This window comes from Gekko japonicus, unplaced genomic scaffold (genome assembly GCF_001447785.1).
Source record: "Gekko japonicus isolate JY-2015 unplaced genomic scaffold, Gekko_japonicus_V1.1 scaffold762, whole genome shotgun sequence".
NCBI lineage: Eukaryota > Metazoa > Chordata > Lepidosauria > Squamata > Gekkonidae > Gekko > Gekko japonicus.
The window spans coordinates 363,346-378,170 of record NW_015164691.1 but is presented as its reverse complement, the minus strand read 5'-3'; the positions used below and the strand labels follow the sequence as shown (position 1 = coordinate 378,170).

At 44.3% G+C, this 14,825-nt stretch overlaps 1 protein-coding gene across 1 annotated transcript in view; it reads left to right on the top strand.

The window, feature by feature from the left end:
• The window catches only part of PLXNA1 (plexin A1), a 354,542-nt gene that overhangs the window by 227,040 nt on the left and 112,677 nt on the right, over positions 1–14,825 (top strand). The window contains exon 9 of the mRNA XM_015409413.1: positions 6,374–6,574. Coding sequence (XP_015264899.1) covers positions 6,374–6,574 — 201 coding nt within the window. The remainder of the gene's footprint in view (positions 1–6,373; positions 6,575–14,825) is intronic.

Sequence of the window (14,825 nt, the reverse complement as noted above, 5' to 3'; positions counted from 1 at the left end):
AGGAATGTGTGAAAGCAGCAGGGAGTCAAGACTCTTGTTCAGTTTGCTTGGGAACAGATGATGTGCTCATCTTGTTTGCTGCATGTGTGAATTATGTATCCTGAGGGCTTTTGAGACCCTTTTCTTTTCTGTCCCACGGGAATCACCATGTAGTCAGACTACTGTTTGGGATAAAAGGGATTAAAACATCACATCCCATATCTGCCTCTGTTACTTTTAGAATTCTAGATCATTTGATTTTTAGAAATTACAACAAAATGTTTTCCTAAATAAAAGCGTACATTTGTTTACCTGCTTTTTTGAGGGCAGGGGAGAGTATCTCTTGTTCAACTGGTGAATGGTTCACGGACAGCTGTTCATTGTGGAGAATTACCATCCCACATTTTTTCAGCTGTCCCTTTTTCCTTGGTTGCCCTGGCAAGTGAGCAATTGGATGCTGTGGAAGTGAGCCGTGGCTCAGAAAACCTCATATTAAAATAAATGTTATTCGTCTTGAAGGTGCCACTGAAATTTTGTTTTATTTTGCTATAACAGACTAATTCAGCTACCCCTTCGTAATCAGCAGTAGAGTGGCCTTGGGAAGTTTTCATCTCTCTTCTACATCTTTTAAATTGGTATTAATAACATGTCATCTGGTGTGATGAGAAAGTAGCTAAAGTAGCTGAACAAAGGGAAATCAGCTCAGGCTATCATTATTCTAATATTTCAAGAAAATATGGGTTTTACATTGAGTCAGGAAGCATTTTTTGGAAGTTGTCTATGATATTTAGGAACCTGGGCCAATTATATACAAATTCACCACATTAATTTGCATTTGTGATAACAATATTTGATTTTTGGGGTTTTTTTTGTGACGTTGTGGAAAAAAGAGAGGAAAGGAGAAGCAGGGGAGCCATAATGAAGGTGAGAGTTAGGGATCTGGGCCAGGCTTGGGAACCCCATCCTCTGATGCCTCTGCAGTCAAAAGGAATCCTGCATTTGTTTTTTCTTTTGCTAATTGCTTTTGCAGACTCCTGTCTTCCCAGACTGTTCTCATCTTCTTTACACATGAATTTATTATGTATCATTATATATTACTTTTGATTTATATCCCGCCTTGCCAGAGCAAGCTGAAAGGCAAAATTGCATTTTGTCAAATCTAAGGCCTGGTCTAAGGCCATGCACAGGATTCTAATTTTATATTACGCCCAGTGTTCCCTCTCAGCTGAATTAGTGTGAGCTAGCTCACCATTTTTTAGCCTCCAGCTCACACATTTTTGTCTTAGCTCAGGAAGGATGGCTCCAGAGCAAACTAATTTATGTAGCTGAATCGCTCGCTCACAATTTTAATGCCAATAGCTCACAAAGTAGCATTTTTGCTCACAAGACTACAGCTTAGAGGGGGCATTATGTATTTGTAATGAATACCACACATTTGGCGTGTTAATTTTCTAGGTTGTCATTACAGAAAGCCATTTTTTACACATGTTATTCTGAATATTTGCATTATGTCCATGTCAGATGCAACATCATTTGTCTGGCTACACAGTATGTCCCTGTTGCTGTCCTCAGGTTGCCACCTGCCAGGTGTCTACCCTGGTTAGGGAAGACTGGCTGGCGTTAGCTGTAGCACATGCCTTTTCTGTTGTGGCGCCCACTCTGTGGAATGGGCTTCCTGAGGAGGTGGACGAGGAAGTGCTGCAAAGCCCTTCCGTTAGCCAGAGGTGTAGACCACAGGTAGGGTTGCTAGGCATTGCCTGGCTACCAGCAGGAGCGTTGTGGAGGGCAGCATCCTGGGAGAAAAATTTAAAAGGTCAGGATATTCCTCACCGCCACTTGGGGCTTGGAAGCTCTAACGACAGGTATCTTTTTTAGGGGAGGAGGGTTTATTTGTAGTTTTATTTTATTCTGTGTGTTTTTAAATTTGATTTGGGATTTGTAAGCCACCTTGAAGGACAAGGAAATAAATGAATAAAATGGTGCCAAGCTGTCTTAATGAGTGGGAAATTCTCCAGTTTTCTGTGGTTGTGTTTCAAAGTCCTGACATGACAATTTAGTGTTGCTCTGATAAACTGCATTCAAAAGGTTTTAATGCAGTTAGACTAGGGTTGCCAAGTATTACCTTTCGCTGGAGCGGGGGACTCCCAGCTCTTTCCTGGAGCGCTCGCGCGCCACAACCACGTCACCCAGAAGTGACGTGATCACACTGGGCTTGCTGGGGGCGGGGCCACGACCATCCGAGGGGAAACCATAGAGTTTTCCCTCTGATGACCTTGGCCCCGCCCCCAGCGTGCTCGGCGTGGTCGCGTCACTTCCGGGTGACGTGCACGTCACGTACTTTGGGGGTGGGGTTCCCCCGGGGCCCGATCCGCTGGCGGCGGGGAACGGGTCTCTGGGGTGGGGGTTTCCCCGCCCCCCGGGGGAGGGGGACTTGGCAAGCCTAAGTTAGACAGTAGCCATGCTATACAAGGGCAAAAGCTTTGGAAACAACATTAACAACTGCTGTGTGTGTGGGGGGGGGGACGGCTCTATGAACTGTCATGATTTAAAAACATGAACTTGCCATTCAACACATGTTACATTCAGCAGTGTTCTACACGTGTGGCAGTTATCACAATCAAACACCAGCAAAGTGCTAAATGTAACAGGCCAGACTCGAGATGTTCCCAAAGTGAAGAGGAGGCCTTAGCAAGAGACTTTCTTACCTGCTTGATTGGAATTGTGAGGACTGGCACCTTACCCTCAATGCTGACATTCTCTACACCCCGAATTCTTCCCAAGTTTTGATGCTTGCATTGGGCAAGAATAGGCACTCTGAAAATAAGCAGGCCTGGCTATGGAGAGTACAAGCACTTGGAGCCTGGGGAAGGAGGGCGTTCTCATTAGCCCTTGGAATTAGCTGTTACAAGGCAGGGAACAGCTGGAAGAGGCCTATCCAACATCACAGCCTTTTCTCCTGAGCCCAGCATCATGGAGTGCTGAGCCACAACACTCTTTAGAAAAGCTCCTAAGCACCAGGTGCTTCCTGTTTTTAGCAGGGCAAAATTTTTGCTGGATGAGACATTGCTCCCTGCAGACACCAAACATGTGACGGAGCAAGGTTGAATGGGCTCCGGCACAAAAAAACAGTCAGCAAAATGCGTGCATGTTTTTTTTTTTTTTGGGGGGGGGGGTTATTAGCTCATGCATTATGCTTGCCTAGGCAGCTACAAATACACATTTTGTATTAGAGTGCTGTGTATGCATGTTCAGTCACTGCCTATGTTTCTGTGGCATTCGATCATGCACATCTAGTCACTTTGCCCTGGGCATCCCGCAACAGGTAGCTTTAATTCTCAATAAAGAGCTTCTGCTTCAGTTTTTGCACATGTCAGGGTATTGAGTTAACCCATGGAAAGCAGTGTGTGTGGGGGGGGGGAGGTCATGAGAAATCAAGAAGATGACATTTGGCAGGGAGCAGAGGAGAGGGGAAGATTTTGATTTCCAAACCCAAACTTCCTTTTGACTCTGGAGATGGCATACTGCTCTGGAGGGGCTGTGGAAGGTCAGTAGTTCAGCAGTTCGAGACCCGGGTGCCGCATGACGGAGTGAGCTCCAGTCTCTAGTTCCAGCTCCTGCCAACCTAGCAGTTCGAAAACAAGAAATTGCAAGTAGATCAATAGGTACCACTTCAGTGGGAAGGTAACAGCGTTCCGTGCGCCTTGGTGTTTAGTCATGCCAGCCACATGACCATGGATAAGTCTTCGGACAGCGCTGGCTCTTTGGCTTGGAAACGGAGATGAGCACTGCAACCCTAGAGTCGGATTCGACTGGCTTTCGAGCAAGGGACCCTTTCCCTTTCCCTTTCCCTTTACTTTTACCCTATGGAGGAAAAAGTATTTGGGAGCCTTAATGAGCACTCTGAGGTGCCCAAGCCTTGTGTTTTTGCAAGCAGTTCCTGGCATAAACACATCCCTAGCTGCTTGTTTCTGCATCTGCTGTGAGCGCTATTTACTGGAATAAGCCTCCACGGCTTGGGCTAAACTTATCCGTACACTGGGGGAAAGGAGTTGGCCCGCCCTCTGTTGGAGTCTCCGGTGAATGTGCCTGTGGGCTCCTAAGCAAAGCACAGTTTCTTATCCTGTTAACCGTTTGCTTCAAAACATGTTATTCTTCTGTCCCCCTGCTATTTAAAGCAGGTGTGTCTTTGCCCCCAGGCCCAGGTTCCCCCGCTTGGGGATTGCATCAGGCAATTCTTGCCAATGTGTACTACTCTCTCTCCCCCACCCCTGTTTATTTTTATTCTCTCCTTGTTCTCCTGTGCCGTGGGCGGTCAGGGTCGTCCTCTGAGAGTAACCTTGGTGTTTGCAATAAAACATTTCACCCTCTGCCTTGCCAAGGTGCAGAAAAGCCACTCACTGAAGGTTTAGTGACGCCATAGCTGTGGTACTAACTGAACTCCAGGATAGGTGCAGTTATGATATTTCCATCATACGTGCCCCTTTGCCACAAAGGTGTGTGGGAGATTCTAGTGGGTCCCCCTTAGGCTGGTCTGTGAAATTCCTGATGATTGATCTTTGGCTTCATGCAAGTCCTCCAGGTGATTTCCTTGCACTAGGACAGAGCTGGATTTCTAGGTCAGACACACTGAGAAAGCCATCATTTGTTGGCATGCTTTCACATGCCAGCCAGGTGCTCTGCAACTCCGGCTTCATGGGGATCTCTAAATAGAGAGGCCTTAATTGTGTTTTTCTCTCACACCTGGAGCGACAAGGTTGCACTTCTTCATAGTCCTCATTTATAGCTAAGAAAGGAGGTGGACTAGTGTTGAATCAGCTGGGCTGCACCTCCTCCCTAACGTGGCAATTCACACTCTGCCCTTTAGTTTTAAGTATGCTTGTTGCCTGTGAGGAGGTAAAGGATAGGCTTTCCTCCTTGTGTTTCATGGGGAAAACCCATTCTCATTATAATAATTATAAGCACTGCAAGGAAATTAAAGGGAGCACATGTGGTTCTTCCTACCTTCCCCATGCTGTTTTTTTCTTTATAGCAACCCTCCGTTAGGGCAGTTCAGAGATAGTGATTTGGTCAATGTCACTCAGTAAACTTTGTGGCTGTATCTAACTCCAGGCCCCTCCTCCAGGCCCAAGTCTAGTAGTTTATCCGCCACGCTGCCTCACATAGGCTCTCTGATTATAGTGCCCACTTTTCCGCCCACTTTAGGATGAGAGCAATGGCAGTGTCTCTTGAAAATGTTGCTCACAGAGGAGGGTGGATCTCATGAGTGCTGCATAAAGGTCCTCTTTTCATGCTGATAGCCCTCACTGTTAGGTGCTCGTCCCACATTGCCTTCCCAAATGGTTTGTGTTCCCCCTTGCCCCTATTTGAAGGAGCCAAGAATCTCAGCTGGATCTAACAGGCAAATCCAGGCACATGTGCCACCAGTTGTGCAGCATCTGCTTTGAGCCATAATGACATTGAATGTTTAATTTGTTTAACAAATGCACTTCAAATAATAAGAAGTTTGTGTGAGTATTAACAGGGGAAAGGCCTGATCTTCCTGTTCTGATAATACCTTTTCCCACTGTAGAGAACAAGGCTGTTTGCACTATAGGATGTGGAACCAAGAACTCTGACTATCTGTCATGTTTCAATTTACCATTATTTCTTGAAGGGGTGGGGGGCAAAGACGTCATAATCCCATTCTAAAAAAGTGTGTGTTCACTGTATAACAGGTATCCCTGAACAATTTTTACAGCAGTACCCTGGGTGTATTCACTTATGTAAACAAAGCCATGATGCTGTACCATCTTTGCAAATTCTTCAGTGTTAACTGGCCTTGCCACTTGTAAAGAGGGGTGTCGAGAATCAATGTCCATTCTGAGGTCCAGCTGTAACATTTGCATGGTATGCAGTATTTTAATGGAACTCACGTCCAGCAAAGCACGATAGCATCACGACTGGAAAGTATAAAAGGGATAAGGGAAGAAGCAAATGTTGAGAGAAGCTTGGCCTGGCCAGGTGGGAGCCTAGTGCAGGAGTCCAGTTTGGCAAGGAAGGCAGAAGCATGAAAAATCAGACTTGGCAGGGTTGAGTTGGAATACTGGCAGATGATAAGCAACAGGCTAGAGGAGTCGCTTGGCTAAAGCACATGGTTTGATGGGAACAGGAAGCTTATAGTGAAAGACTAGCCAGTGGAATGTGTCCCTGAAGAACATACTTTAGGAGCTCTTGGTTTACCCTTGCGGAACTCTTGTGTATGGGATAAAGTTTACGTGTTGTACCCAATTAGGCTTGTTTGTGTTAACCATGGCATACTGAATCTGAAGATATCAATCGGTGTTTCTAAATGCAGGCGTGCTTTCTCTTGTATCCATATTGTTTCAAAACCAGTTGTCTTTCACTCTTTTTACAGGATTGCCCACAGATCCTTCCCTCCACCCAGATATATATTCCTGTGGGTGTGGTGAAGCCCATCACATTGACAGCTAAAAACCTACCGCAGCCACAGTCCGGTCAGCGCAATTATGAGTGCATCTTCCATATCCCCGGCAGTCCCACACGTGTCACTGCTCTGCGCTTTAACAGCACCAGCATCCAGTGCCAGAACACCTCGGTGAGTCCACTTGCATGCAGCTGTCCTCTGAAAAGGTAGCTTTGTCTCTGATACACATGTTGGCCTGAGATGTGCAAGACTCCAATAGGAAACCGAAGTCTGTTTTCTCATCACAAAAGACCTCACTTTCTGAGTTTTCCTCCTAGCAGCTTCTCTGGTAAAAGGTCACTCTGGTTGTTTCTTGCTACCTTTTGTTCTTTATTAGAAGACTTGAAATGTGTTCATTGTATTCTTTGTGGCATGGGAAGGAATCCCGATCCTTTTTCTGCAATAGTGTTATCCATTCTCCTTTCTTTCTGTTTTTCTTTCCCTTCAGCTGTGTGAAATTGTTCTGTGCAGGATCAACATCCCCTCCTTCCTCTGCTGCTGAGCCAAAGCTACCCAAGGGGACTGTGCTGTGTTTTATGAGCATTTCCAAAGAAATTTGCTTATGAAAGCCAGAGAAACCTGCCTAGGCTTGAGCCAGCTTTGCTGGTGTCCCAGAGGAACTCTCCCGTCCTTCTCTGTACCCTGCCCACACTTGGACTGATCCCACTTTACAAATAGAATTTAGTTAATTCTTGTTTATATCTAGCGTTGTACACTTCCCCACCTGCTCATGCAAGAGTAGCTTCACTTCCTCAGGTTATATTCCCGCCATTTCTACACAGCCTTGCCTTAGTCTGCTGGTCTGATTCTTTATCTTCCCCACAAAATTCGGTTTGCTGTTTTCATTGCTAATCTAAAGGACCCCTTTTGTCCCAATGCAGGATCTTCCTAACAGCCCCTTAGCACCGAATCTATTGCCTCTGCTAGGAAATAGGCATTAGAATAGCTTATAGCAGTTTGTTGTCTGGTTTGTGCTCTGCTGATTAAACAACTCTGCCCACACCCTCTAAACGTTTCAGGTTCCCGTGGCAATGCTTCCCCACTTATCACCACTTACACTGTATCATAGCTGCTGTGCTGGGAAATAACAAGTTTTGTCAGGCCAGCTCAGTGATCTCACGTGATCCGTTCAGTAAGTTCTCCACGCTTCACCATACTCTCAGTAGGGGAGCTCTGATAGTAAAACCCTTAGTAGTCCCTTCATCTACAGAGCATGCCTTTCCTTTGGCTGACCTGCTGGGCCACCTTCCAATCTCCACTCGTTTATTTGAGAGCAGACCCTCCTCCTCCTCCTCCAGCCTCTGTTTTAATCCTCTCAAAAATGTTCTTTTTCTGTCATTTGCACTGTGAACGCTCATTTGCAGCCTAATGTGAGCAGCATTCCCTGCTCTCCTGCCCTTCAGCAGTACAGGGTGGGGTGGGGGACGTTGCAAAGCTATTGGAGAACTAACGTGTGCTTCACATGATGTTTCTGTTGTCTGCTTGCTGCCAGTCCCCCCACCCTCGTTTTTTTTTTTTCTTGGACTAAACTTAGGGCGAGAGATCTTGGAGAGCACCATTGCTCTCTTCTTCTCTGGCAAGACCGTTTGCACATACCAAGGAAAAAAGTACTCAACCAGAAGGGTTCTTTATCTGAATAGTGAACGCTGTTTGAATATTTTCAGCTACAGAAATAAACAGCGTGGTTGGAAATGGATGCAAACTACAAAATCATAACTGATATTTCAAGGATCCTGAAAGTAGCTTTTCAGTCTGGTTAATTGCCAACAATGCACCTTGTTTATGTCAACAGAGTAGAGATAACCTCAGTAGGAGTGTTCCTTCTGTTGACCCTCTTGCTTTTAGACATAGAAGAGAAGAAGAGATTGGATTTATACCCCACCCTTCACTACCCAAGGGAGTCTCAGAGCGGCTTACAAACTCCTTTCCCTTCCCCTCCCCACAACAGACACCCTGTGAGGTGGGTGGGGCTGAGAGAGCTCTTGTTAGGCAGCCACAACAACAGTGTTTAACCTTCCAAGCCTTGCGTTCTGAAAACAAAGCTGTGGATGGGAGAGTAAGGGTGGACCAAAAACAGTCCTGGAAAAGGTCCTGTTCTGTCCCCCTTCATTGTCGTGTTCTCTGGTGGAAGAGGACTCACCAGGGACAGGCCCAGAGGCTCATTATCCATACAACTCAGCCTGGCCTGGGCAGTGATGGACACAACACAACTCAGCCTGACTTTGGGCTAGTGATGGCTGCCGCACAACTGGGCCATCTACAACTTGGCCAGACGTTTGCTGAGAACGGGCTGCCAGGGGGAGGTAAGGATGAAAAGCTGAAAATGGGGTGGGGCAGATAAAAGGTAGGTTGGCTGGTGTTCCCAGAACAGAAGGAAGCAGGAAAAGGGGAAAGGCTTTTGGGGCTTTCAGGAAAAGGAAAGAGGAAATAGTGGGGGAGGGTGTGGGAAAATGAAATGCCCCCTGCAAGTCCTTTAGCATCCCCCCCCACTTGTATAATCATAATAGTAATAAAAATAATCACACAACATGATTGTGTGATTAATCATACAACAGGACAGGGCTGAGCAGCTAAACTTACTGGTTGGAACACACTCTGTCCTCTGAAGCAACAGCAGATGAAAGAATATAAAGATACAAGATTAAACTGAGTTGACCTATAGTTTCCTTTTTGATAATTTGTATAGAAATTAAGGACATATCCATAAAGGATTAAATGGAGGGTAAGTGAGATTGAATCCTCTCATACCAAACATATGCACACATACACTTGCAGATTGCCCTTTGCACAATGACAATGAGCCTTTGGAGGCAGGTTGATCATCCTTGTTGATAGCACAGCTCTGCCACTCTCCCAATCACTGTCTTCAGAGGTCAACTGAGCTGCCATTTCCACAGCAGGAAGCCAGTTACACAAAATACCTGCTCAGCCATCTGAGTGCTGTTACTGAAACATATCATATATTCTAATAGCGAAGTCGGCCAAATCTAAGGATACTTAAACCCAGTGATTGGAGCTGTGAACAGTTAAGACAGATCTTTCTACAAACCTGAAAACGCCCCAAATTTGCAGAAAATCTGAACTCTTTAAAAAACAACACTGGAGGATTAAAAAAAAAGCCAAGTGATAAAAGGAGTGCCTGTATGCTTAAAGAAACGGATTCTTTCAGAGGCTATTACTAGCAACCATAGCATTTCAGGCTTGGTTTCTGTGAGTAAAGGGCAGGGGGAGGGGTCAAGGTCCTTTCCAGGTATATTTTGAACACATGAAGCTGCCTTATACTAAATCAGACCCTTGGTCCATCAAAGTCAGTATTGTCTATTCAGACTGGCAGTGGCTCTCCAGGGTCTCAGGCAGAGATCTTTCACATCACCTACTGTCTTGTCCTAACTGAAGATGCAGGGACCTGGGACTTTCTGCAAGCCAAGCAGAGGCTCTGTCACTGAGCCACAGCCCCTTGGCCTTTGATGGAGGACTCATCAGAGGCCTGGTAGCACCACTGGGCGACTTGATACCACCTGACTTGCATGTTCAGCAGCAGCCACCTTATGAAAGCCAGTGTGATGTAGTGATCAGAGTTTCAGAGTAGGATTTGGGGGACCAGGGTCGAATCCCCATCTTGTTGTGGAAGCTCACAACAATCTCTGGTGGTTTTGGGCCAGTCATATACTTTTAGCCTAACCCCTCTTACAGGTTGTTGTGAGGACAAAAAGGTGGAGAGGAGAATAATGTAAGCTGCTTTGGTCCCCACTGTGGAGAAATGTGGGGTACAAATAAAGTAAATAAGATAGGGTGGTGAATGGTTGAGAAGGAGAGTATGAGGCAGGGAAAGGGGAGAGGATATGGGGGATTCCAGGAGGAGACAAAGAAGAACTGGGGAAATGATACAGAGGAAAGTGAGGTACTCCTCCATAAGTCCTTGAGGGTTCCCTGCAATGTAAGTGGGCTAGCCCAGTGGCTGACAGCACACAACTGGGCCATAATTTTTCTATGTAGAGGCTACTGGGAGAGAGGGGAAAGCTGATGGTATGGGGGGCAGATTGGGATGGCAGTTGGGATGGAAGGAGAGAAGGAAGCAGGAAAGGGGGAGAGACTGTGAGAGTTTTCAGGGAAGGGAAAGAATGGGGGAGGGGGAAATAGTATGCCTCCCGCAAGTCCTTGTGGGTTCCCACTTGTAGGTAGCCTAATCACCTCTTGTTTGCGACGTGTGAAATGGGGCAGATTGGGAACTGGGGGAATCTGCTGAAGAGCAAGTGCTTCATAGGAGCCATGTTCATCTGACTATAGGTCAACTCAGTTTAATCTTGTATCTTTATATTCTTTCATCTGCTGTTGGAGTCATGGGAAAGAAAAGGGAGTTTCTGGGTTTCTGGGCAGTTTCAAGGGACTAAGCTTGCTGTTGCTATAACTTTTGTCTCACTTCAGTTGTATTTTCCTGTTGGAGACTCACATATGAACCACCTTTGAATCATTCCACAGACATATATGTGTCTTATTTAACTCAAAGTGAGATTTCTCAGATGAGAAATGTAAACCAACACTCATTTTAGAGTTTACAGGTAAGTACCCACGTTGGTCTGAAGCAGTAGAACAAAGTTTTTTTTTTTTTAAATATTTTTTTTATTTTCCTTTTCACATGCTTACAACACAAATCACACTTTTTATAATGCTGTATAATCTGTTACAACCTCTTGTACATCATATCACTGGCAATGGCTGTTAAGTTATAATGGTTATAGAAACTAAATGATTTCCCCCCGTCATTGCCAGTGCACGCTTAACACACTATTTTTTCTTTCCTTAAACTCCAACTCAAATTATACTCACTTAATAAAATGATAGTTATTGTTATCCCAAAGAATTTCTCTCATATCTTATCTATAATATATTATGCCTTTTAATTACTCTTAAATAAAAAGAATAATCAGCGGCCACAAAATTTAAATCTTCGTGGCGGAGTTCTTGGGGATTGCCACCTCTATATGGGGCTTTGGAAATTCCAAAGGGGGTCTTCCTCTAAGGCCCCACCCTCTGGGAGGTGGTAGGGGAGTAGAACAAAGTTTGAAGCCAGTAGCACCTTTAGAACCAACAAAGTTTTATTCTTCAGATACATTGAAATGGAAGTTACCAGTACATACATATAGAGGGTGAGCAGCAAATTCGTATAAGCATAATAAATGGTATTTAACAGATGCAAGGACCAACCTGGAGTAACAAGCTTAGTTTATATGGTTACCAGGGGTCATTTCCTGCAGGAGTGCACAGGAGCGGAGCTCCGGTAGTAAAGAGACCAGGGGGGCGAGCACATGCAACAAGCCCCACCTCCTGCTCCCAGCAGCCCTCAGTCAGAGCAAGAAGCAGCCAGGTAAGCTGCAGAGCCCCCCCCCCCCGGTCCAAAACAGTCCAGGGGCACCTTTAAGACCCAAGTTTTATTCAGGTACAAGCTCTCCTTCCTCTGCGAGGGCAGAGCTACACATATCAAACTCAGAGATAGATGGGTAGCTCTACCCTTCTTAATTGTGGAATGCTGATAGTAATTAACTGAGACCCTGTCGTTACACTCCATCTGTCTCCTCTCAGACATGGAGGTAATTTTATAGCATCCTTATCACCTTATCAAAGATGACCAAAGATAAGGATGGTGCCATGACCAAGAAGGCCCTGTTTCTGCAGAGCAGTGCTGAATGTTCTTACTTTCTGCTTTGGGGTGAAGTCAGAACACATGTGCTAGAGTCTCAGGCCTCCTAGAGTTTGCTTATTATAAAGCACAAAGCTGCTATTAGAATGGTGTGCAAGCAATGTGTGTCTTGTGTGTACATCTGTGTGTGTGAGAAGAGAGAAAGAATTGCACTGCCTGTAAATTAATTTTAACCTGTCCTGTATACACGCCTATTCTGCCCATTTTGATGTGTTCTGCTGTTGTCCAGTTCCTTCTGTCCTTTGCTTTCTTCTCCTTCACTCCTCCTTTTTAAATTCAAGTTTTTTAACGAACCTTTTTTCATTCAGAAACATAAGAAGGACACATGAAAGACTTCTGATACGACCACCAACATGTAGTTAATCCAGTATTCCCCCCCTCCCCAAGATCCTGGTAGTTAACTAGATATGATTGTGAATAAACCTCTCCTCCTTTCTTGAAGTCTCCACTTACCTTAACCCATTTCCTTCACACACTTGAGATAATGAAATGTAGTCTGACTCCTATTGGTATTGAGTATCCTCCATCCCATCATTTTTTTGCTTGGACTCAAGCACTCAGGGTGGGGGTCCTCCTCTCCAAATCTCTCCTTTAAACCCTCCCATTTCACTTTCGCACACAATTGAGCCTCACTCACTCTAAAGAGATTTGGGATGCTGTGTACTGAAGGACAGTGTTTAACAATAAACGCCATGGTTGAACAGTAGCAGTAGTGCTGGCTTAATGGGTCTTGAAGGTTGTATCAGAAATGCAGCCTGTGGGAGAGGAATCCGGTATCTATAGCAACACAAAACCTGAAAGGCAGGAGGTGTATTCTCATCTGTAAGCAGGAGATTGGATCTCGCTTGGAAGGCTATGAGGTAACTTGAATTCTATCCATGCCATTACTCCCTGATTTACAGAAAGATGCTAGAGAGGGGAAAACACCTTGAATGGTTTCCAAAATTGATCTGACCAGTGCTACAGTGGCTTATACTTTTCTACTTCTGTAAAAACGGTTTAAAGGAAAACATTGAAGCCATTTAATAAAGATCTATGGAGTCAGTATTTGATCCACTAATTATTTGTATGATGGGACTATAGAATGGGGCGGGGGGAATGTACCAAGAGGTACTATATGAACACATAGAACAGATCCCATCCTGTGCAATAAAATTTAACAGCAAAAAGAGATGCTGAAGGGAGTGCCAAAGGTGGGATCCAGATCTGAGGTCATAGTCCAAGGAAGTTAGCCCACTGAGGGCTGGTTCACAGTCAGTTTCCCCAATGCGTGAGTAGGTGTGGCTCCTCTTCAGCTCCATGCATGCCTGCAAAGGTGCAGAAATGGCCGCAGCTGTTCTCATGATTGCAGCAGATGTGATTGTGGACATGATGACTGGTTGTCTACTCATGTTTCATTGCATCACTGCCATTATTTACATGTAGTGGAATCTGAATATGTGGAGCTCCTCAAAACCAGGGGCATTTAAGAAAGCAATTAAGAACTAACATTTTTTAAATTTTATTTATAATTATTAATAATACAATAAACAAAAAACAAGCATAAAATCACAGTGATACATTATAATAATATAAGATTAAATATCCAAACTAACATTTCATCCCTCCCCACATTTTTTTCCAATTATATTTCAAATCTTCTAAATCTGATCACAAGATCTTTCAGTTTGGCTCCCCTCCCCTGTCCTTATACATTCATTCATGTTTCTTTTTGCTACTGAGGACCCAGATTTGGCCTGGAAATTATCAGTGTTTCTCAGTAGGAACAGGCAGTGATGGAGGGTGGCGGTGTACCAGTACCACCACCACAAAAAGAGAAGACCTGAGCATATAAAGCTAAACCAATCGATATACATGTTATAATTATTTCAAGCATTTCAGCTTTTTAATAGAGCAACATTCCACATAGAAATAGAATCTCAGAGTCCTTCTCCCCTTTTGTGATTCTTTTTGTTTTTTATTATGCCCATTAGATGTTGAAATTGTAAACTCCAGTGACATCAATATTTAAATTCCATTTTTACACCAGCTAGAACTCTAGAACTCTCTTTCCAATTCAAGAATCTGTTCACACCTCCAAGAGACGTGCGCTTTCTTAACATTTAAAGGCATCTCGCCAGGCAGCTTTGAAGCCTCCACATTCACACTTTCCCCCAATTTTTCCTCTATTCTTTTTTTAGCATTCCCCCCCCCCCCCCCCAAGTCCATCTGGTTCGATTGTATTGCTTTGTACAAAGTTGGTTAACTTTGAAAGGTGACATGAAACTTAGAAAACAATTTTTTGATTTATGTGCTCTGTTACTACTTTATAGTAGATGGCAAATGCGGAGCAGATTTTTTTTATTGTGAGTCTAAATGTGAATGGTAATGTTTTATAACACTTGCATGGAAATGAAAGAGCTTATTTAGTCAGTTGTACACAAAATTGGGACTGTCCTCAAATCTATTTAAAACAACAGCAACATTCTCTGTACCATTCTTTTTACAACAGGGATTCATCTCTATATTGGAAAACATAGTGTTATGTAGCCCTCGGAGTCCATATTACTCTTGCTTAAATAAGAGACAAATTTATAGATGTTAGGTCTGTCGGTAGGTTTTAGCTAAAATATCTAAATTGAACCTCTGTGTACAAATGCAGTCTACCTTTGAAATACCTGTTGCTGCAGAGAACCAGCTAAAGGA